Here is a 21,541-nt window from a genome sequence, read left to right as displayed (position 1 = left end):
TACAATAAAGATCTTTCCACCGTCTTGGACAGGACAGGAGCATTTTAAAGTTGCAAAGTAAAAACACTTTCAGGCATTCAAAAAATCAGTGAGTTAATGGACACTTACATGACAGAAAATCATTAATGATTTAAATGAACGAAGTTACTGTTTTCCAAATCCTATTCCCATTTTCACATTTCCTAAGAATTTTCTAGCAGTACAGGCAAGACCTACTTTGCCATAGCTAAACCTATGTTTCCCTAATTTTACATCCTTCCAATCCTAAATCAGATCCCCAGGTAAGATCTAAAATCCTATCTTCAGCCGCCCCCACTTGGCAGTGAATCACCTCCCTTACTGAAAGGGGGTGTAAGACTGTTAAGAAAGGGGGGCCAGTCACCCAGAGTTAGGCATTTAGCAGTCAGACTTTGAGAGGCATTCAGGCTGATGAAGGGATGGGAATTTTCAAAACATAAAGCTCCAACTACGTGCGCGAATGTTTGTCCATGCGTGTTTTCATTCAGTGTTGTTTTTGAAGTATCTGTAACACACTTACACACAGCACGTATTTCCATATTTTTTATGAAGGGCTTTAATATTTTTTATAGTCTGTATATTTATATACTAAAAGACAGTGTGGTATTTTAGATAATCAAATGGGTTTTCCAAGTATAGAATCCCAATGTCAAACATATAAAGGAAAAAAAGATACAGTTTAGAGATTCCTGGTTTACAACGGTCTTCCAAGGGCTTAAGTTAGAAGTCAGAGGTCACTAATACATAACAGAGTCTCACTTATATTCAGTATACTAAAAGAATTAAAAATGCGTTAAAAAAAAAAAAAAAAAAGGCAAAGCTTATAAAACCACCCGAACAGCACTGGCCTTGTCAGCACTTCATAATAACTGAGACAGATCTCCCACTCTCCCATCCAAATAGAATAAACTATCTCCTGAATGATACAGAAAACTACAAGATTTTTTTTAACCCACCCACCATATGAATAAATCACAAGTCAATAAATGAATACCTCTATTTTCATGAAACGGTCCAGAAATTTGTCAAATCTACAAAACACCAGTTGAGACTGGAAATCCCATGGTTTTAGCTCCTTATTTCCCTTAAAATAGTTTACCAATTCTTTTCTATAGTTGAAAAAAGACGTTTTGAAAGTCTTTAAGATGTTAATGGCCACCTGAACCTTTTCCAAAGAGTCTTCAACTTCTCCTTTCAAAAGGTCTTCAGGTGAAAGGTAAGCTATTGCCTAGGATTTAATAAAAGGAAACTCTGATCAAAAATATGTTTTAAAAAAGTCTACTTTTAGTGAAAACACCTATTTCAATGAAGCATTTTATTTTTTTTCAATGATTCATTTTTTTAAAAGATTTTATTTATTTATTTAAGAGAGCATGGTGGGGAGGCTCAGAGGGAGAGGGAGAAGCAGGGAGCCTAACATGGGGCTCGATCCCAGGACCCCGGGATCATGACCTGGGCTGAAGGCATACACTTAACTGACTGAGCCACCCAGGCGCCTCTCAAATAATCTTTTTTTTAAGATTTTATTGGAGAGAGAGAGAGAGAGAGAGAGAGATAAGCACTCGGGGGAGGTAGAGGGACAGAGGGAGAGGGAAAGGGACAAGAAAACTCCACCCTGAGCCCCGAGCCTGACTTGGGGCTCAATCTCATGATCCTGAGATTATGACCTGAGCCCAAACCAAGAGTCAGACACTTAATGGATTGAGCCACTCAGGCGCCCCCTCAATGAATCAGTTTTAAATGATACGGGTCTAGAATTGGGCTAGCAATGCTGTGAGACAAAAAGTAAATTCTAGAAATTCATACACTTGGATTTCAAGACATACTTGTATACATTAGAATAATCTACAGGAGACTACAATTTCTGAATATACTTTCTAGCAATGACTACGTTTTTGCTAAGCTCTGCAGGTATGACAAGTGTATAATGAGAATTTGCATGGGTATATTCACTACAAATACTCTGCATAATTTTTCCTTCATATAAAGAAATACACAAGCCAGAAGGGGAACTCTTGAAGACCATGGACTTTAAAAATATGGTTACCTTACCTGGGAGCACTGGGTCATTTGTAAAGGTGAGAAAGAGCTAATATAGTTAAGGGTATCACTGGCAATTCTTTTAGGTTAGCAAGCATCTCTTCTGTGAACATTATAGCACATGAAATCTAGTGGAAATAATGCCATATAAACTAGTTTTAAGTGGAGGAAACGGAAAGGTGAGGAGGGTTTTTAAAAGAAAGACTCATGTAGGGGCACCTGGTGTCTCAGTGGTACAGCATGTGACTATTGATCTCAGAGGCAAGAGTTCAAGCCCCATGTTGGGCATGGAGACTACTTCAAAAAAAAACAAACAAACAAAAAAAACTGACGTAGCAGATTCATGTAGCACTGGCCAAATTCTCATAGGTCAGTCATCTAGGTACCTTCCAGTCCTTCCTTATCTGTATTTGTTAGGAATATTCAGAATTTCCCTCATTAAGGACCTCAAGAAAATATGAATTTTAAAGGTTCTTTTATATTCTATTTCTTCCCAAAGCATCTTCCACTCATATAAATCACAGGCTTAAATTGTGTGCCTTGAATGTTGTGGTTGCTTACAAAGTTGTTACTTATCTCAGTGGAGTATGTAATGAAAGCCACTGAGTTCAACCTACCGGATGGAAGGATTTTTTTTCTAAATGTAGACATATTATTCTCCTTCTCCCATTAATGGTTACAGTTTTACATGTAATATAGATTGTGCCATAAATTTGTAAGTAAGAAAATCATGTTTAGTTTCTAAAACCCCTACTGATTAGAATCCTTTGAGTTCGAGCTGTGGATTGCCAATCTATGGTCTTACTTCCCACTCCGACTGCATGGAAAAGTAACTTTTACATGTGAGCTGCTAACACTGCACAGAGAATCCCGAAGAGAACCACCAGTAATCCCTCAGCAATGTGTGTTATAAAGGAGTTCACATTTTGGTATGGGCTAGGGATTCCAGAGACCTTTATCTTTATGTATTCTTTATAATAAATGTGTCCTATATCCTTTTAGGAAGCTTAAAAAAAAAAAAATCTATGAAGATGACTCAATTGCCTTCTCTGTTTCAGGAGCCCCCTGTGACTTAATTATCTAGATCTAATTTAATTTCCAGGCAAGCCGTTCTTATTTTCATTCTTACTCTTCCTGACAGACCTTCACACAAATGAGACAATCACAGCAATTAACCTCCCCAAGACAAGGGTACAGTAATAATAGTGCTAATTATCCTCGATCAGAAAATCCAGTCTATAGCCTTTCAATGGGCAGTAGGGTGTGTGAGGGAAAAACCACCAACAGGAGGCAGGAGACCTGGCTACGATCCAGTTAGGGGCCACTAATTGCTTTTGTGATATTAGCTAAATTATCTCAGAGGATCTCAGTTTCCTTGTCTATGAAAGGAGAGAGATGAATTAAGTGAGCCTCAAAATCCCTTTTATTTTTATTTTTTAAGATTTTATTTATTTATTTGAGAGAGAGAGAATGAGAGACAGACAGCACGACAGGGAGGAGGGTCAGAGGGAGAAGCAGACTCCCTGCTGAGCAGGGAGCCCGATGCGGGACTCGATCCCAGGACTCCAGGATCATGACCTGAGCCAAAGGCAGTCGCTTAACCAACTGAGCCACCCAGGCGCCCCTCAAAATCCCTTTTAGCTCTTCAACTCTGAATTCTTTTCTGCTCCCTAGAGCAGCTCTCTGGAGCATACCCAACCATGTGTACCCTATTCTCCCATACTCAAGTATCAGCACACAACAACAAAAAAACCCATGGGATTTAGGATGAACTGGTCCCCACTTCAGAGGCCTTATACACCAAAATACTGCTAACCAATTTATTTACCAATAAGCCCATTAATCAATTATTAATTAAACAATTTATCAGTGATACTATGTTAATTGGATGCCTGTCTCCCTGCTGCTGCTTTTCTTTTTTATGTGCTTTTATGGATTCTTACTTTTACTCAAACCTGACATCTCTTTTCCAAGCTCACCTCTCAGACTTAAACTTTTCTACACCTAGTAGTTTTTTTAATAAAGATTTTAATCATTTATTTGACAGAGAGACAGAGAGAGAGAGCACAAGTAAGGGGAGTGGCAGGCAGAGGGAGAGGGAGAAGCAGGCTTCCTGCTGAGCAGGGAGCCCGGTGTGGGGCTTGATCCCAGGATCCCGGGATCATGACCTGAACCAAAGGCAGATGCTTAACCATCTGAGCCACCCAGGAGCTCCTCATCACCTAGGATTTGAAGGGCAATATCCATAAAAGAGATACCAAGCTATGGAATAGACAGAGTGGTGGGCCTAGAGTGGTAATGAGGTACAACAAACAGTGAGTAAAGTCAGGTTACCAGAGAAAAGAAGCAAGTCATAAGAAAAAAAAAAAAAAGAAAGACCCCATTATCAAAACTCCAGTATGCCATCACGTGAGGTGGCCAGATGATGAGATGATGCCTTTTTTAAGTCTGGCCTAAATGACTATGTTAATGGCCACTTAGAAAACAAGTGAAGAGAAACATATTTACTTCTAAAATAAAAAGATCTGAAACTGGAATGCCTAGAAGGATCAGTCACATAATGAAAATGAATGGAGCCAACCAGGAACAGCAGCAAATGGTGGAGGCCATGGTCACCTAGACAGCACATGACCTTTCCAAAGGGGTACCTGAAGCTCTCGCAAATGTTTTACTGTAATTCACCAGCTTTGAGCAATTACATTTTTTTTTTTTAAAGACTGTATTTATTTGAGAGAGAGAGAGAGAGAGCAACAGCAGGTTAAGGGGCAGAGGGAGAAGCAGGCTTCCTGTGGAGCAGGGACCCTCAGATCATGACCTGAGCCAAAGGCAGACGCTTAACAACAGAGCCACCCAGGTGCCCCGGACATAACCTGTTAAAAAAGAATTTGTAAATGTCAAAAATTGTTCAAGAATCATGAAAAGATTATACCCTTTGATCAATGTCAAGAATTTATATTAAACCAATTACCCAAGTTAAGGAAAAAGGACTCTCATATAAAGTTATTTATTGCTTTAATAGAGGAGACTGGAAACAACCTAAATATCCAATAATAAAATAACTTTTCAAGGAGCTAGTAAAAAAATAATTATATGTATGATAAAATGCATAAAAATGTGTAAGTTCTCAGAATGAAATATAAAAAAAGGTGAATTTTATGGTGATAGATGTGGAGTATTTCTATTATTATGTTTTATGCAATGAAAATATTTTATAATTATCATTAGTACACCACATATCACATTCTAATTAAAAATCAAAACTGTTGGGGGATGGATGAAATAGGTGATGGGGATTAAGGAGTGCACTTGTGATGAGCACTGGGTAATGGACAGAAGTGTCAATGATGTACAGAAGTGTCAAATCACTATATTATACACCTGAAACTAATATAACACTGTTAACTACTGGAATTAAAACAAAACCTTAATAAAAATAAATGAATAATAAATAAATAAAAATCAAAACTGTCATTTTAAAATATGGAGCCTATATAATGGTTAAGAAACTCTGCCACTTAAAAACTGGGTAACCTTAGGAAAGCTATTTATCTTCTTGACTTCAAGGGATTTTTTTAAATTATAAAATGGATTACTCATAGTACCTATATGTCATAGTATTGCTAGGGAATTACATTTGTAGTTTTTGTAAAGGCTTAGAAGAGTTCCTAGCAGGGGCGCCTGCGTGGCTCAGTTGGTTAAGCGACTGCCTTCGGCTCAGGTCATGATCCTGGAGTCCCTGGATCGAGTCCCGCATCGGGCTTCCTGCTCGGCGGGGAGTCTGCTTCTCCCTCTGACCCTCCCCCCTCTCATGTGTTCTCTCTCATTCTCTCTCAAATAAATAAATAAAATCTTTAAAAAAAAAAAAAAAGAGTTCCTAGCAAATAAAAGGCACTATACAGTGCTTGTTAATATAAGAAATAAACTGGATAGCAAATCACTGGGGAAGACTTGGGGAGAGTTCAGCTCTTCAGAGAACCCAGGTATGAAAGTTGGCCCATTACTGATTTGTGATTCCTAACATGTTGAGACACATTACAATGAAGTCCACTTGACAGTAAAGAAAACCAGGTCATCAGAACATTTGGACAGAAGCCAGAAACACTAAGCAACAAGGGAAGCTACATTATTTCCTTGGGAGCTTGGCAAACTGGCCACTGACATAGACTAGAGACCAGGGATAATAGGTTTACAGGCTTACAGGACTTCTTATAAGCCACCTACTATAATAAATAAATAAATAAATAATGAAAACCACCTCTGAAGTTTACACATTAGCAGGGCTTTGTAGTAAAAGTTCTAATAAATCTCAAAATGAGATGAAGATCCTTTAAAAGGGGTATAGCATAAATTGTGAGTCTAATTGTTGACTCTTCAATAGGGATTATGGTCTTTAACATTGAGATCCAAAGCCATTAGGACCCAGCACACTTGTTTAACAACGAAGAAAGAAACAGAACAAAGCCAGAGGAGAGAATAAAATATAGTAAGGAATGGACCTGTTATCTCCCATCAATAGCTACAACTAGTTTGGAGGTCAATAGCTTAGAACTAGCTTTGACTGAGCCTCTATTAAATGCCACACAAGGCACTCAACTTAGGTTACCTCTTGATTCTCAAAACAGCCCATGAACTGGTCATTATCCTCACAGATATGGAAAACTGAGGTTTGAAGAACCAATTTAACTCCCCCTTCAGTGTTTCAATTAGAATTGAACTGAGGTTGGTCTGAGCCCACAGTCCTTTTCCATATACTCCACCTCTTTAAAAGCAGAGAGAAACACACACATTGCTGACTCAATCTCACAATCCAGAACCTCTAAACTGCCAAGTTAGGAGACCCATTCTCTAATCTGGATTTCACCCTCAATTTTCAGGGAAATTTAGCAAATGATGTCATTTTTCAAGTCTCAGGTAATTCATCTAATAAAAATATCAGGGACTGGATTGAAACACAGTTCCCAAACCACTGCTGTTTATCCTACAACAATGTTCTCTTTACTGCTTCTAACAGCAAGGTTCTGGGGCCTGGGGCAGCAGGAGTTACAAGCTATTCGCCTTGTCTATGAGCACACTTTCAGGGTTCCAAATGCCCTCCAACTTACCCAAATGTACAGTAAAGTATTTTTATTTTCTATGCGAGTCACAGTGTCAACACCACTGGGAGGCATTAGTCTCGATCTGAGATTTAGGTCAATCACAGTCACCCACCCTCCTCTGAGCAAGTGACCCAGAACTGTCCCAAGCAGCCTATCTCCTCTGCCACAACGATTGCTCCCAGAACGGAATTAGAACCCACTGGACCAGAACTAAGAAAGGACACCCTCTTTCCGGGGAAGTTCCTCTGCGAGAAAGATACACATTTGGAGCTACTAAAAGCCATCTTAATTAACAAGTGATGAGAATAAAGTCAAACACAATGACCAAAATGGAGGATGGCTGGGAGCTTTGAACTTATTATCGGAGACCTCTGAAACAAGCTGTTCCAGAAGCCACTGCACTCTTAGACTTGCCAGTTCACACAAATGCACTTTTTTTTTTTTTTTTTTTTTGCTTCAGGTTGTCAGTTGCAGCTGGAGGCGCTCCACTTCTCAGGGAAAGCATTCCTAACAACTCAAAGTCAAAGCTATAGACAGAGATTCTGCTTCTCTGGCATTTGTTTTACAAAAACTACTTAGTGGTTCAGATACACACCTTGCTTACGGGGCTTGCTACGGTGAGAATGTCTCCTCCCCAAAATTCATATGCTGAAGCCCTAATCACCAATGTGACTCTCTAGAAATAGGTCTTGGGCGCCTGGGTGGCTCAGTTGGTTAAGCGACTGCCTTCGGCTCAGGTCGTGATCCTGGAGTCCCGGGATCGAGTCCCGCATCGGGCTCCCTGCTCGGCAGGGAGTCTGCTTCTCCCTCTGACCCTCCCCCCTCTCATGCTCTATCTCATTCTCTCTCTCAAATAAATAAATAAAATCTTTAAAAAAAAAAAAAAAAAAAAGAAATAGGTCTTCAGGAGGTCATTAAGGTCAAATGAAGTCATAAGAGCAGGACCCTAATGTGATAGGACTGTGACTTTGTAAGATCTCTCTCTCCACCAGGTGAGGACACAGAGAAAAGGCAGCTACGGAAAGCCAGGAAAAAGAAACCTCTCACCAGAACACGACCATCCTGGCACCTTCATCTGAGCCCCAGTCTCTGAAATTGTGAGAAAACAACTTCTGAAAATAAAGCCACCCAGTCTGTGGTATTTCATTACGCAGCTCAAGCGGACTCACACACACCCCCAACTGAGAACCACTGGGTTATGTGCCCTCCAAGTATCTTTTAGCTCTCAAATTATATAATATTCTCTGATTTTATGGACCCATGAAGAATTAAAGTTCATACAGAAAATTTAAGCAGTCCAATTTTTTAAACATTTTCCAAGTGAAGAATAGAGAAACAAATACAAACAAGAGATTTTTAAAGATCAACTATGAATCAATTTTTTAAATACAATTGCATTACTATATTTTCAGCATTTTTTTTTTTTGCAGCCAGGTTCTCTTACTTTACTTTCCAAAAGTCTTCCATCAGTCAGTGTTCCTGTGGAAACCAAAGGGAAAGCTACGAAGAAAGGACTATGCCTATCTGCCTTTTATTATTTATTTTGTGTCGGGGGGTGGTGGAGTGGGAGAGGAGCAGATGGAGAGGGAGAATCTCAAGCAGGCTCCATGCCCAGCGCTGGAGCCCGACACAGGGCTCAATCCCACAACCCTGAGATCATGACCAGAGCCAAAATCAAGAGTCAGACATTTAGCCAACTGAGCCACCCAAGCGCCCTATCTGCCTTTTATTAAAAGCTGCCTTCAATCTCTTTGAAGAAAGGTAGGGTATTAAATCCAGTAACAAACTGCCCTTTGAATGCACTGGACTGATTTCCAGAGCTTCTCAGCCATTTAGAATAAAAAAATCACCTGGTCTGGGCGCCTGGGTGGCTCAGTTGGTTAAGCGACTGCCTTCAGCTCAGGTCACGATCCCAGAGTCCTGGGATCGAGTCCCGCATTGGGCTCCCTGCTCGGCAGAAGCCTGCTTCTCCCTCTCCCGCTCCCCCTGCTTGTGTTCCCTCTCTCGCTGTGTCTCTGTCAAATAAATAAATAAAATCTTAAAAAAAAAAAAAATCACCTGGTCTTTGTTACCATAAAAGTCCTTTCTGAAAAAAGGAAAATGGTGTTCTTACTATAGATTAGATTTATTTGCTCTCCCTTGGTTTATTAAAACCTACCACATGGCACTGATTGTTCTTCCTTTTTTTTAATACTACATACCTGGTCAATGAAGAGATTACCAAACTCTTGCAATAAAACTATAATCCGAGCAGGAGTATTATAAAACTTGGAATGACTCCAGATGAGGCAGATGGTATGAAATAATGGGGCAATAAGTACACGGATCTGCGGGAATTCCGTCTCCTGGAGACACTGAACATGTCTCCTCAGGGGTCTCAGGTAAAGCTCTACATCCTGGGCTTCCAGGAGCGCTGAAAGGAAAGAAAACCACCATGAATGTGATGCAGTCTCTTTTTCTAAATTCACTTCACAAGTTCAACAAAACAATGCAAAAGAACATGGCTATTCTTATGCAGTCATCTTTTTTTTTTTTTTAAAGATTTTATTTATTTATTTATTTATTTATTTATTTATTTTAGATTTTATTTATTTGCGAGACAGAGAGCATGAGAGGGAGGAGGGTCAGAGGGAGAAGCAGACTCCCTGCTGAGCAGGGAGCCCGATGTGGGACTCGATTCTGGAACTCCAGGATCATGACCTGAGCCGAAGGCAGTCGCTTAACCAACTGAGCCACCCAGGCACCCAAAGATTTTATTTATTTAATACAGAGAGAGACAGCGAGAGAGGGAACACAAGCAGGGGGAGTGGGAGGGGGAGAAGCAGGCTTCCTGCTGAGCAGGGAGCCCGAAGCGGGGCTCAATCCCAGGACCCTGGGATCATGACCTGAGCCGAAGGCAGATGCTTAACAACTGAGCCACCCAGGCGCCCCGTCATCTTTCTTTTTATATGGCTTATCCCACAACTGAGCTACTATGGGTTTGGAAGGCTTTATTCACAGTCCGTGTGGAGCAGCCATTCAAGAGAGCCCTGGTGTAGTTACCTACACAGCCCAAGTAAATCATGACGCAAGACTCCATGGGAAAACATATCTTTAAGATCTAAGGAACTTCACTCAACTCCATGAAACCGCAGGAATAAAACAGGTCTGCAAAGTGGTTGTGACTTTATGGTTGGGGTTACAAGCTCATCCCTAGGATGTTAATTCCTCTTAGGCACTTGGTACCAGCACAATTTTAGCGTCTCATCCCAGTGTCGTAGGAGAGTAACTCAGGCAATGACGGTGGAATTCTAGATTATTCAAAATACAACTACTAAAATTGTTAAGTACAGGTGATAAAAAATGTTTTGGAACTAGAGATAAAGGTTGTAAGACATTGTGAATGTAATAAATGTCATTCAACTCTACAATTCAAAATAGTTATCTTGATGTGAAATGAATTTTATCTCCATATTAAAAATCATTACGCAGGGGCACCTGGGTGGCTCAGTCGTTAAGCGTCTGCCTTCGGCTCAGGTCATGATCCCAAGTTCCTGGGATCGAGCCCCGCACCGGGCTCCCTGCTCAGCTGGGAGCCTGCTTCTCCCTCTCCCACTCCCCCTGCTTGTGTTCCCTCTCTCCCTGTGTCTCTGTCAGATAAATAAATAAAATCTTTAAAAATAAATTTAAAAAAATCATTAAGCAGGGTGAATAAGGAATATCTCCCCCCAAAAATCCGTGTACTCATTGCCCCATATATGTATGTATATATATATATGAAGAAAAATATTATTACTGCTTAATGCAATCCAAATTTTCTCTTCATTAAAATTAGTCATTTTAGGGACTCCTGGCTCAGTCAGTAGAGCATGCAACTCAATCTCAGGATGGTGAGTTCAAACCCTACACTGGGTGCAGAGCTTACTTAAAAAAATTGGGGCGCCTGGGTGGCTCAGTTGGTTAAGCACCTGACTCTATTTCAGCTCAGGTCATGATCTCAGGCTTGTGAGATCGAGCCCCACATCAGGCTCCGTGCTGGGCATCGAGCCTGCTTGAGATTTTTGCTCTCCCTCTTCCCCTCCCCTCCACCCCTCAACCTGCTCCCTCAAAAAAAAAAAAAAAGTCATTTTAATGTACCCTAAATCAAACTGCATTTTGTTCCTGAAACTGCAAATACCTTTGATTAACTGAAAACAGGATTTACTTATGAAGGTAGGGAATGAAGTAAATTCTTATTTTCTGGTGTTATGCCAAAAGACTCCTGTCCAGAGGAGGGGAAAAAAAAACAAAGCAACGCAAACAAACCTGCCAACTTTTTTTTGGCTGTCAGAGTCAGGAATGCACCCACTGCTATTACTCCACTTAACATATAACCCATTTATCTGTCCACCTAAACAATAAAGACCTCGGAAGAGAGAGAGCATCCAGGAAGTATTTTCTTCCCTGGTTGTATTCCTGTTTTCAAATTAGTGTGTTTTTAATCATGTTTATTTCAAAATTAAATAATCACATCTGCTAAGTGCCTTTAAAATACGATAAGCACATGTGGTGATTTCACAAGTCCTCAAGGACATCCTTGAGAGGGGCCTTCCACCTCTAACTGACAATGGCTTTGGGCCACTTGTTCTACTGAAAGTGCTTATGTCTGAATCTCGAAGTCCATGTGCTCCTAAGGCCCTGAGTACCCCTGGGATTTGTTCCTGCAGAAGCTTTACCCACAGAAAATGTTCATCTTATACTAACAGATAAAAAATTCAAGCAGCTTCTACTTACTGAGGACATGCTCACTGGGTGCCTAGTACTATGTACCCTGTATATTTTATCTTCAATCCAATGGTTCTCAGCCAGGAAAGGTTTTGCCCCCAGGGGTCATCTGGCAAGGTCTGGTGACATTTTTGATGGTCACAACTGCAACAGGGGGAGTGGGTGGGAGCCAGGGACGCTGCTCAACATCCAGCAATGCATGGAGCAGCTCCCTACAACAATCACCCTGCCCAAAATGTCAATGGTGATAAACACTGACAAGATTGAAAAGAAAATGACCATGTTTTGAAATATTACTCTAATCCTCAGAATAATTCTGCAAGGAAGGTGTTAATATGCCAGTCTGGCCAATGAAAACCGGAGGCTCAGCAAATTTAGGATGTACTAAGTGGATCTGGGACAGGAATCCTGATCTGACAGACCTTCAAACCCAAATATTCCCCCTCATGATCCCTTTCCCAACAGAGCTCCTGGGGAAAACCCTGAAGAGATAACAATGAAGTGTATTTTAAGTATTTCCTAACCTTACATAGTTATATTAGAAAGAAATTAAGAACTCATTTTCTAATGTTAGAAACCAAAAAAGCTATACCCCCAAATAGCTTACATTTTCAACATTTAAAACTTCAGTCTCATTGTATGCCTTTTTGCTTGAATATGCCTCAAGAAACATGAAGAGAAACCAAGAAACAAGAGGGCTGTCACCTCTGGGTGGAGCGGACACTGGACAGTGAGGAGACAAGGAGACTTTTCACTGGAAATTCTGGTTTTTAACCGTATGCATGCACTTGTTCCAAATTCAGCAAACAAACCTCCTCTATGTTTAATCCTCACCAAAACTTCGATGAAGACTTTGAGCTCTTTTAAGCTAAGTAAGCGGTGGATGCCAAGCACGAGAGACTCTACCAGAGAGCTATGGGATTAAATGTAGCCACACTGTTGACTAGGAAACCCCCATGTTGGGCTTCCACTCACCCCCTGCAAAGGTCTTGCCCCTACAAACACACACACACACATTCGCATTAGAACTTCCATCTGGAGCCCATTTGCTACGTCCCCACAATCTATTCTAGAAATAGTGCAATATAACTGGAGAATGAAGTACTAATGAAGATGAATTTATCCTTAAAAGAGTCAAGGGACATCACTTCATGAACATGTTAACAGCAGAAGGGTAGAAGAGGCTGGGCGGGCAGGCAGGGGTCAGATCAGGCAGGACACCAACACCAGGCCAAAAAAACAAGAATCTTACCATTTTTCACAGCCGTGAAAATGTCCTTCAAAGTTGGAAAATAGCTGCTTTGTTTAATTTTCAGGATCCTAACCATGTTGAGGACAACAGGAGCTTGAAGCTAAATTGAAAAAGAAAATGTAGTAGAAGCTGGATTAATGACTAAATAGATGCATTCGGTAATAAAATATTTCAGTTCTATTCCACTCATGCACAATACACACAGCATTTCATACACAAAGACATATCTGGTTTCAGGTTGAAATTTTTTTAACAGCATTTCTTCCTTAAGCTTGAATTTTATTTTACATTTATAGCTCTTGAGTTTTCAAAAAGTGTGTCAATTTACACTTCGTGTAAAATGTTAAATTTTCCACATAAAATTTCTTGCTGTTTCAGAAAATCTGAGACATGTGAACATGCAAATGTCTTAATTTTCAGAACATTAAATCAAGTAATACGTAAGGCAAACACAAGAGGAAGCAAAGTTAGCTTTTCCAAAGCTGTATCTCTCCCAAGCAAGACTCTACTCCTTCCTAAATCAGTTCAATCAACTAAATTAAATTTTACCATCTTCAACATTTCCCTGGGGAACCACTCTATGCCACAGTGTTTCCAATTATCAAACGCTGGCAAAATATTCTCAAAAAGGCAAAATTACTTTTAATCCCCATTTTTACTTTTTTTTTTTTTTTGAAAGAGAGAGAGAGCACGCACAAGTTGGGGGGTAAGGGGCCGAGGGAGAGGAGAGAGAGAATCCCCAGCAGGCTCCATGTCCAGCTCCGAGCCTGATGCTGGGCTCCAATCTCACGCCCCTGAAGGTCATGACCTGAGCAGAAATCAAGAGTCAGAGGCTTAATCGACTGAGCCACCCAGGTGCCCCAATCCCCATTCACTTTTTTTTTTTTTTTTAGAGAGAATTTTTTTTTTTTAAAGATTTTATTTATTTATTCATAAGAGACAGAGAGAGAGAGAGGCAGAGGAAGAAGCAGGCTCCCCGCTGAGCAGGGAGCCCGATACGGGACTCGATCCTAGGACCCTGTGATCATGACCTGAGCTGAAGGCAGACGCTTAACTGACTGAGCCACCCAGGCACCCAATCCCCATTCATTTTTTAAGTGCACACCATATGGAATTTTGGAATGAGAACAAACTATTAAGTCATCAAAGACAGTATGTTGAACCTTTCAAGTGAAATCGTTGCTCCAGAAGCCAAATTCTACAACTGACTTTGCTAATTTAGCTTACAAGCAATTTGTAAGGCTATCTACTTACTTGGTCATAAACGCATGATAGATTCTCTCTCCTCATCATCCAGAAATCCAGTTCAGTTTGAGGATTCGAGTGAAGACCATTCAGCAAAGGCTGCCCTGAATCTTTCTCTACAATCTCTTGGATTTGATGTGACCATTTAATAACCACAGACTCAATCGCATGGAGTAGTGTCCTTTCATTTACCTCTAGCGTACAAACACTGAAATGATCAATAAAATAATTCAAAAACCAATTACCTCATCCAAAGGAAGATAGGACTTGGATGGTAAGCAGTATTTTTTCCATGAACTAGTTTTCCAAATATAAATATTTCAAAATCAGATCCTTTATTTTTATAGCCTCAATTTCAGTTGTGGCATAAACATTATAAAACAAATGATCATATCCTCAAACCATTATTGCCAAAATAATTTTGTTGACATCATGGCAATTGTTACAGCTTGCTTTTTGGGCAGTCTGCTTATAAGAAGGATACTTTGTAAGGAAATAATATATAGGTGCTCTGCACAACTTTTAAAAAAATAATATAGTTCTAATAATTCTCTTACTAATAGTTTTCTGGGGATATGATACCAATTGGGTATGTGGGCTTTCCATTTTAATATCCTATATAAATCATAGCATTACATACTTGGTCTCAGAGTATTTCCGACCCGGGTCCATTTTCCCTGCTATCGTGGGAATTGGTAGAAGAGTTCTTCTCAACATTTTGCCCCGAAAGACATGCATTTTACTTTTCATGACTTCTAAGTGGCATTCCATGTCTTGTGAAATGAAACAGGACCAGGATTTATGGTTGTTCCTATTAGAAAGAATTGGCACTAAAATCTACAGAAAGAGAAACATTTTCAAAAGAAATTAATTTACAGACAATTTACTCCTTCAAAGATTTTCTTGTCACACAAAATCGGCCACAAAAACCACTCAATTTCTTAAATATTTTCCTAGGATATCAAATTTACAAAGAGGACAAAAATCAGTATCCCATTTAGACTTCATCAATTAGACAAAATCTTTCAAAGTGGAAATACAATGCGGCTTGTTCATTCATGTACCCATTCATCAGGCATTCGAGGAGGTTCCCAATGACTCAAACACGCATAAACTAAGCACAACCATGTCAGGTAAGCAAACGGCTTTCTTCATGCAAACTGAACACAATGGCAGGTACATAAATGAAAAAAATCTTTTTGAATCACATCGAGGCAAAAGTAAATTAATCTTCTCAAGCCCTGAGTGGCATACCAGTGGATTCAGTTTCACAGTCAAAAACTTGTTTATTAATCATATGGCCCTTTTTTGGAACTCCCTCTACCATTAAATTGGGAGCATCATATATGTGACACCATGTATGTGAAAGCCTTCAACAATTATTTTTGTATTCCCAGGGCCCAGCATATGTTAAGAATTTGTTGAGTGAATGAAGTTATTAGCCTCTTCTTGCTTTCCCACCCCTTTCTAGTATCTCCTAATTCTCAACACTTTTCATTTTTCTGATAATCCGCCAGGTGTACTGGCATTTTTCCATAAAATTGCCATTAGCTAAAATGCTCAGAATATAATTACTCCACCTTTTCAAAGTCTATTTCGACAATACAATCACTTTTGTTTTCTGACAGTGTTGAAACAAATCTCTCCAAATTTTATTATTACATTTTCCTGCATAGCGCCCACTACGTGTCAAGCTAGGAAAACAGCAGAGTAAGAAATAGTCTCTGCCTGCGATGAGCTCAGTGGGTTAGGTCCTTTGCTCTAAGAACGGCCATCATTCGAGGCATATTCAGGATGCCGAGTGGAGACACAAGATAAACACACTGATACATAAAAATCATTCAGGGCTCTAGAAGTAGAAGGCTTCTGCAAAACTGCCAGTCTGGCCTGCCCGGAATTAGCTTTGGGAAAGGCAGGGTAGTTCACGAAGAACTTTGGAAACTACACTGAAGAGTTAAAGTTTGTTGGGCTTGGAACATGCACTGACCCACTGGAAAACTTCCTTCTCGACTAAATCCCAGATCTCAAAAACTATTTCTGAACATCAGGCGTGAGGAAAATTCTGATTATTCGGCATAGCTAATTCACTGGGTACGGTTTCAAACTTTCACTCCATTTATGATTCTATGACGAAGCCAACTTCTTTTAAAGTATTTCTGTCACACTGTAGATAAAACTGTGAAATTCTGAGCCATGTGCTTTGCAGAGTGATTAGTCAAAGAGCTAGAGCATCACTGCAAACCTCATTTAAAACAAATAGACCTGGGATGTGCTGTTTAATTACAAAACAATTTGTTAAACTATATACAAAGTAATTCAATTAGTTGGGGGTTTTGTTTTGTTTCTGTTGGGAAGTTTTTTTGCCTACTTTTTGTGGTTTAGAGGAAAAATTCCAAACTTCTTCTGAGAATTAAAATAATTTGAATGTTTACATATTCAATTGATGTACAATGTATAACTACAAATTAAAGAACTATAGGGCCTTGGCTATGGTTTTCTCTACTTACCTTCTTTGATCTTTTTTTAAGATTTTATTTTATTCATTTGAGAAAGAGAGAGAGAGAATATGAGTGGAAGGAGGAGCAGAGGGAGAGTGACAAGCAGATTCCAAACCAACTGCAGAGGCCCAAGCAAGGGCTCCATCCCACAACCCGGACACCACCTCATGAGCTGAAATCCAGAGTCAAAAGCCCAACTGACTGAGCCACCCAAGTGCCCACCTCTTTAATCCTTCTTTAAACTGGGGATTTTCTTTTTACAATGGTTCTTAAGTAGAGACTAATACCTGGTCAATACTTTCAAAATTGTAGGAGCCAGGGCCTCTCCCAGACTTCTTAAATTGTAATGCCCAAGGATGGGACCTAGACACTACAAAAACCAAATCAGACTTCCATATGGGCTCGATAAGCCAAATGAGTAATAATGATAATTCACAACTACTGTTTCTTTAAGGATTAGGGTCACTATAATAAAGAAATAGCTATATAACATTTTAAACAGTTTGGCTAAATACAATACAGCTACAAACCATACTGTATGGGAACAAATTATAATGTAGAGAAGATTGGGAGTTCAACTTTGGATAGGTTAGGTTTGAGACATTACACACTAAGTGGCCATGTCCACAAGGAAGGGGGACATCTGAGCTTGGAATTTAGAAGAGAGATCCAGGCTGGAGAGAGAAGTTTGGGAGGCCCCAAGCACATCAGCGTCAATTCCCATTACTCTGTGGGGCGGAGTCAAACTCCAAAAACTGTTCAACATAAGTATCATTTAAATGAGAAAAAAGTAAATATGAAGGCACAAATGACCTTCCCCACCTTCAGTTCAAACACTTGGTCCATCCCTTCCTTATTCCATCCCCATTTAAGAAGCCAAACACTGGGGGGCACCTGGGTGGCTCAGTCGTTAAGCGTCTGCCTTCGGCTCAGGTCATGATCCCAGGGTCCTGGGATGGAGCCCCGCATCGGGCTCCCTGCTCAGAGGGAAGCCTGCTTCTCCCTCTCCCACTCCCCCTGCTTGTGTTCCCTCTCTCGCTATGTCTCTATCAAATAAATAAAATCTTAAAAAAAAAAAGCAGCCAAACACTGGAAAACTCCCTCAGTACCTTTCAAAGCAAGCACTGTATCAGTCTCTCAATTCAACAGAATCACCAATCCACCAGTCCTTGTATGTAGTGTGTGTTTCTCGTTAATGTACAAATCAGAAAGTTACAAGTTGATTAGCTTGGAATGCAAGTCATGAGGGACCACTGACATTCCATTTGACTCTACAACTTCCTAATTAAGCCTGCTCTGATAAAAACTTTCCTAGAATGTGCATTACCACAACCATCTTCCAACCAACACATGAATTTGGGCTTGAAATAGGGAGAATGGCAAATCATTAGTAATAAATATGCTGGTAATTATTCCTACCTTAAGCATTGGCTTTGGCAGGACTGAACTGATGACAGAGGTGTGATTTCTAATCCAGCGTTTCCCAAAATTGGGGACACATGAGAATCACCTGGGGATCTTTAACTTCCACCGGGCTCCAAATCCATTCTCATTTAATTGGTATTAGGAGTGACCGGGGCAAGGGTCGGTTAGAAAAGTTCCCCAGGTGATTCTCATGTTCAGCAAAGTTTGAGAACCACTGCTCTAGTTCTATAGAACCTGATCATCTGGTACATCTTTTCTCAAAGCTGGTCTGTGAACGAACACCAGAAGTAGGAGGTTAGACAGGAAGAAGACTGGCCCCACCCCAGACCTCCTGGAGCAGCCTGCCTTTAATAAAATCCCCCCGCATCCCACATTAAATCCCACTTTAAAAACCCCACATTAAAAAACCCTACATTAAAAGTGTAAGTAACCTGGGTTTAGAGAGCTTTTCTCTGATTTAAGGGGAGAGGAAAGAGGAATTTTAACACAATCATTTCAAAAACTGTGTTTCCATTACCTTTTCCCCCTTATCTGACCTGAGTGACACAGAAACTAAGGGAAATCTGAAAAACTTATAATACTCATTTCCAAAGTGTCAGTTTGTCTCTAATCAACGTGAAATCTAAAACTACAGCTAATTACAAAAGCCTATTCAAGCTGCTTTTTACTTCTGTTATTTAGAAACAGAGAAGAAGGATGATCCTACAAATTACCGTCCGTTGAATATCAGCACCAGTATCATCTCATTTCAGGAACAGTCTGTTATCACATTCCATCTACTTGGCTAAAGAGACTACTGGCTTCTACAGTTTTTTAATAGCCAGAGTTTTTCTGAATAATGCCAAGCGTCATAGAGATAAAGACTCAAATATTAAAGACTAGCACCTCATCTAGGAAAGCAGTTACATGTCCAAATGATGACGCAGTTAACTCTCCAAATAAAACCGTCTGAGAAAAATCATTTACTCCAATGTTTTCGGTAATCTTCTTGGCAATATAAACAAGTTTATGTTTTGCATCTCTTGGAATCTGAAACAAGAGCAAGATAATTAGTTTAAGTTCACAGTATAGTTTCCATGTTAACAAACAGGATTTGCTGTATCTAACTTGTAGCTCCATCGCTAGAAAAAGAAAAAACCCTGGCATCTTGCCTACCTTTATAAATAAGGTAGTTCTGCTTCCCTTCCCCCCTTTCTACAAAATGTATACAGTTTTCTTTGTTCTTTTATAATGCTAATTTAATGGCATTATTGGTGTGGAAGTATTGCCTTTAAAGGGCATGTCAGTTACCCAAGATCATTACATCCCATAACATCTAGTAATTAAAAACAAATTCAAGGAGAATTTAGAAGTTCTCTATCTCAGGAAAGGTTTAATCCTTTTTTAATCTTTTTGTTGTTGTTGTTTGGAAATAAGCCAAACTGAAATGAAGACCAGGCACAGGAGGTTAATTTTTATTTCTATTCTCAAGATAAAGTGGTTAATGAAGATATTCTACCATTTCCACAACTACTGCGTTATTTCTTCAGATATAATCATTTAACTTGGGTAATATTGGAGTTAAGTGTCCTACTTCCTTGACAAATTTTTTAATTAGTTATAACTGCAAAAGTAGGAGAACAAAAAATTTCAAAACTCAAAATCCTAAGGCAGACTCCTGTTCTCTGGGATTCCATTTCCCAACTATTAAAGTGACCACATCTAGTGATGATGAAAAACACTTGTATAACATTACACTGAGGCACGGTACAACACTGAAGACTGTAAATCATGTTCCAAACTTTTCACTTAAAAAAAAAAAAACTGAATACAAATGCTGTACTTGTGATACCTTAACCTTCAAGCGGAGGAGCAGTCTAAATTTTTTTTAAAAATTTTAAAAAAGGGGGGGGGGAAGGAAGGAAGGAGGGCAAAGAAAAAGGGAAAAAGATGGAAAGAAAAAAAAAATTTACCATGGTTGCTAAATACCATGTATGCGCAGACTGCCCGGGGAACTCCTTTAAGGACTATTTTACTCGAGATGAAATGTGACAAAGCAGTCAGAATGAGGACAGAACCAATTATTCAGACTCTGCTAAACATTTTTTAAAGACAGGCCCCCAGACTGATCCAAGAGCGACTGAAACGGAAGTTATCGGGAACCGAGAACCCACCTTGCACCTAAGGCCCAGGCAGCTAAAGAAAGCACAGCTTTTCCTCCTTTATCCCGGTCGAACAAGCCGACCTTCTAGAAAACTAAACTACAGCTGCTTAACTGCAGAGTGGGCGCACGTGGGGGATTTTGCAGACTCCAGGGCAAGAGCTCCAAAGAGAGTTTTTTAAAGCGCCCGAGTGCGTGCCCCACGGGAATCCAAGAAGGCGCGACTGGTCTGTCCCCGCTATGCAGGGCAGGCGGCGAGAACGGGTCCCTTTGCCTGCCGCCCCTTACCTCCCGGGAGACCGCGAGCGGCCCTGCGGTGGCGACTCTGAACACAAGGCAGGCGGGGCTAGGGCTCTCCAGGAACTCCCCCAGCACCTGCCGGTGGTCCTCGCTCTCCAAATACTGGCTCCATTTCTCCGCCGGGAGCCCCAGCATCAGCTCCAGGCGGTCGCCGAGAAAGCGCACCCGCGCGTCTCGGGCGAAACTCCGCACTCTTCTGGCAGCCGCCGCCTCCTCCTCTTCCTCCTCTTCCTCCTCCAGCTCCATCACGCCCGCCACCTCCAGGCCAGCGACCGAGGTTAGGCGAAGGCCCGGGACTTCTGGAAAGCGGCGCGCCTCCGGGGCAGCCATCCCGCAGGTCCGACAGGATGCGGGACCGGTCGGCTCCACGCACTCGCCCCTGCCCAACCTGGGGTGGGCGAGGACGCCTCTTCCCTCCCACACGCGTCGCGAGAGGCGCCCACCTCCTCCGGCGATTGCAAGCAGCGTGGCCCCTCTCCCCCACCTGCTGCTACTTGGCTTGAGGGCTTTGCTCGCAGTGCGAGACCTGCGGGCGGAGGCGCTGGCGGGAGAGGAGCTGCGCGTCCTGTTTCCCGGGAGACGGCGTCCCCGCCCCAGCCTGCTGAGGGCGGAGTCAGCGCCGGGGGTGGGGCCTTCGGGCTCCGGGCTCCGAACCCCGCGGGAGAAAGGGCCTGTCCTCTGTGGGTCTGAGCCGCTGGGTGGGGGCCGCCGCTTCCGCCCTCCGGCTGCTTGGCCTACTGGATATTCCATGAGGCTCCCAGCAAGCGAGAGTAACAGCCCAGCA

At 41.1% G+C, this 21,541-nt stretch overlaps 1 protein-coding gene across 1 annotated transcript in view; it reads right to left on the bottom strand.

Moving 5' to 3' along the window:
* Positions 1-21,087, bottom strand: part of DNAH11 (dynein axonemal heavy chain 11) — a 329,965-nt gene extending 308,878 nt beyond the window's left edge. The window contains 7 exon segments of the mRNA XM_021689842.2: positions 1,013-1,246; positions 9,356-9,567; positions 13,150-13,249; positions 14,404-14,586; positions 15,031-15,231; positions 19,203-19,346; positions 20,746-21,087. Of these exon segments, the coding sequence (XP_021545517.1) occupies positions 1,013-1,246; positions 9,356-9,567; positions 13,150-13,249; positions 14,404-14,586; positions 15,031-15,231; positions 19,203-19,346; positions 20,746-21,087 (1,416 nt within the window).
* Between the last annotated feature and the right edge of the window lie 454 nt (positions 21,088-21,541).

This window comes from Neomonachus schauinslandi, chromosome 12, assembly GCF_002201575.2.
Source record: "Neomonachus schauinslandi chromosome 12, ASM220157v2, whole genome shotgun sequence".
Classification (NCBI taxonomy): domain Eukaryota; kingdom Metazoa; phylum Chordata; class Mammalia; order Carnivora; family Phocidae; genus Neomonachus; species Neomonachus schauinslandi.
Note: the sequence above shows the minus strand (reverse complement) of the source record. Positions and strands in the feature narration are given on the sequence as shown.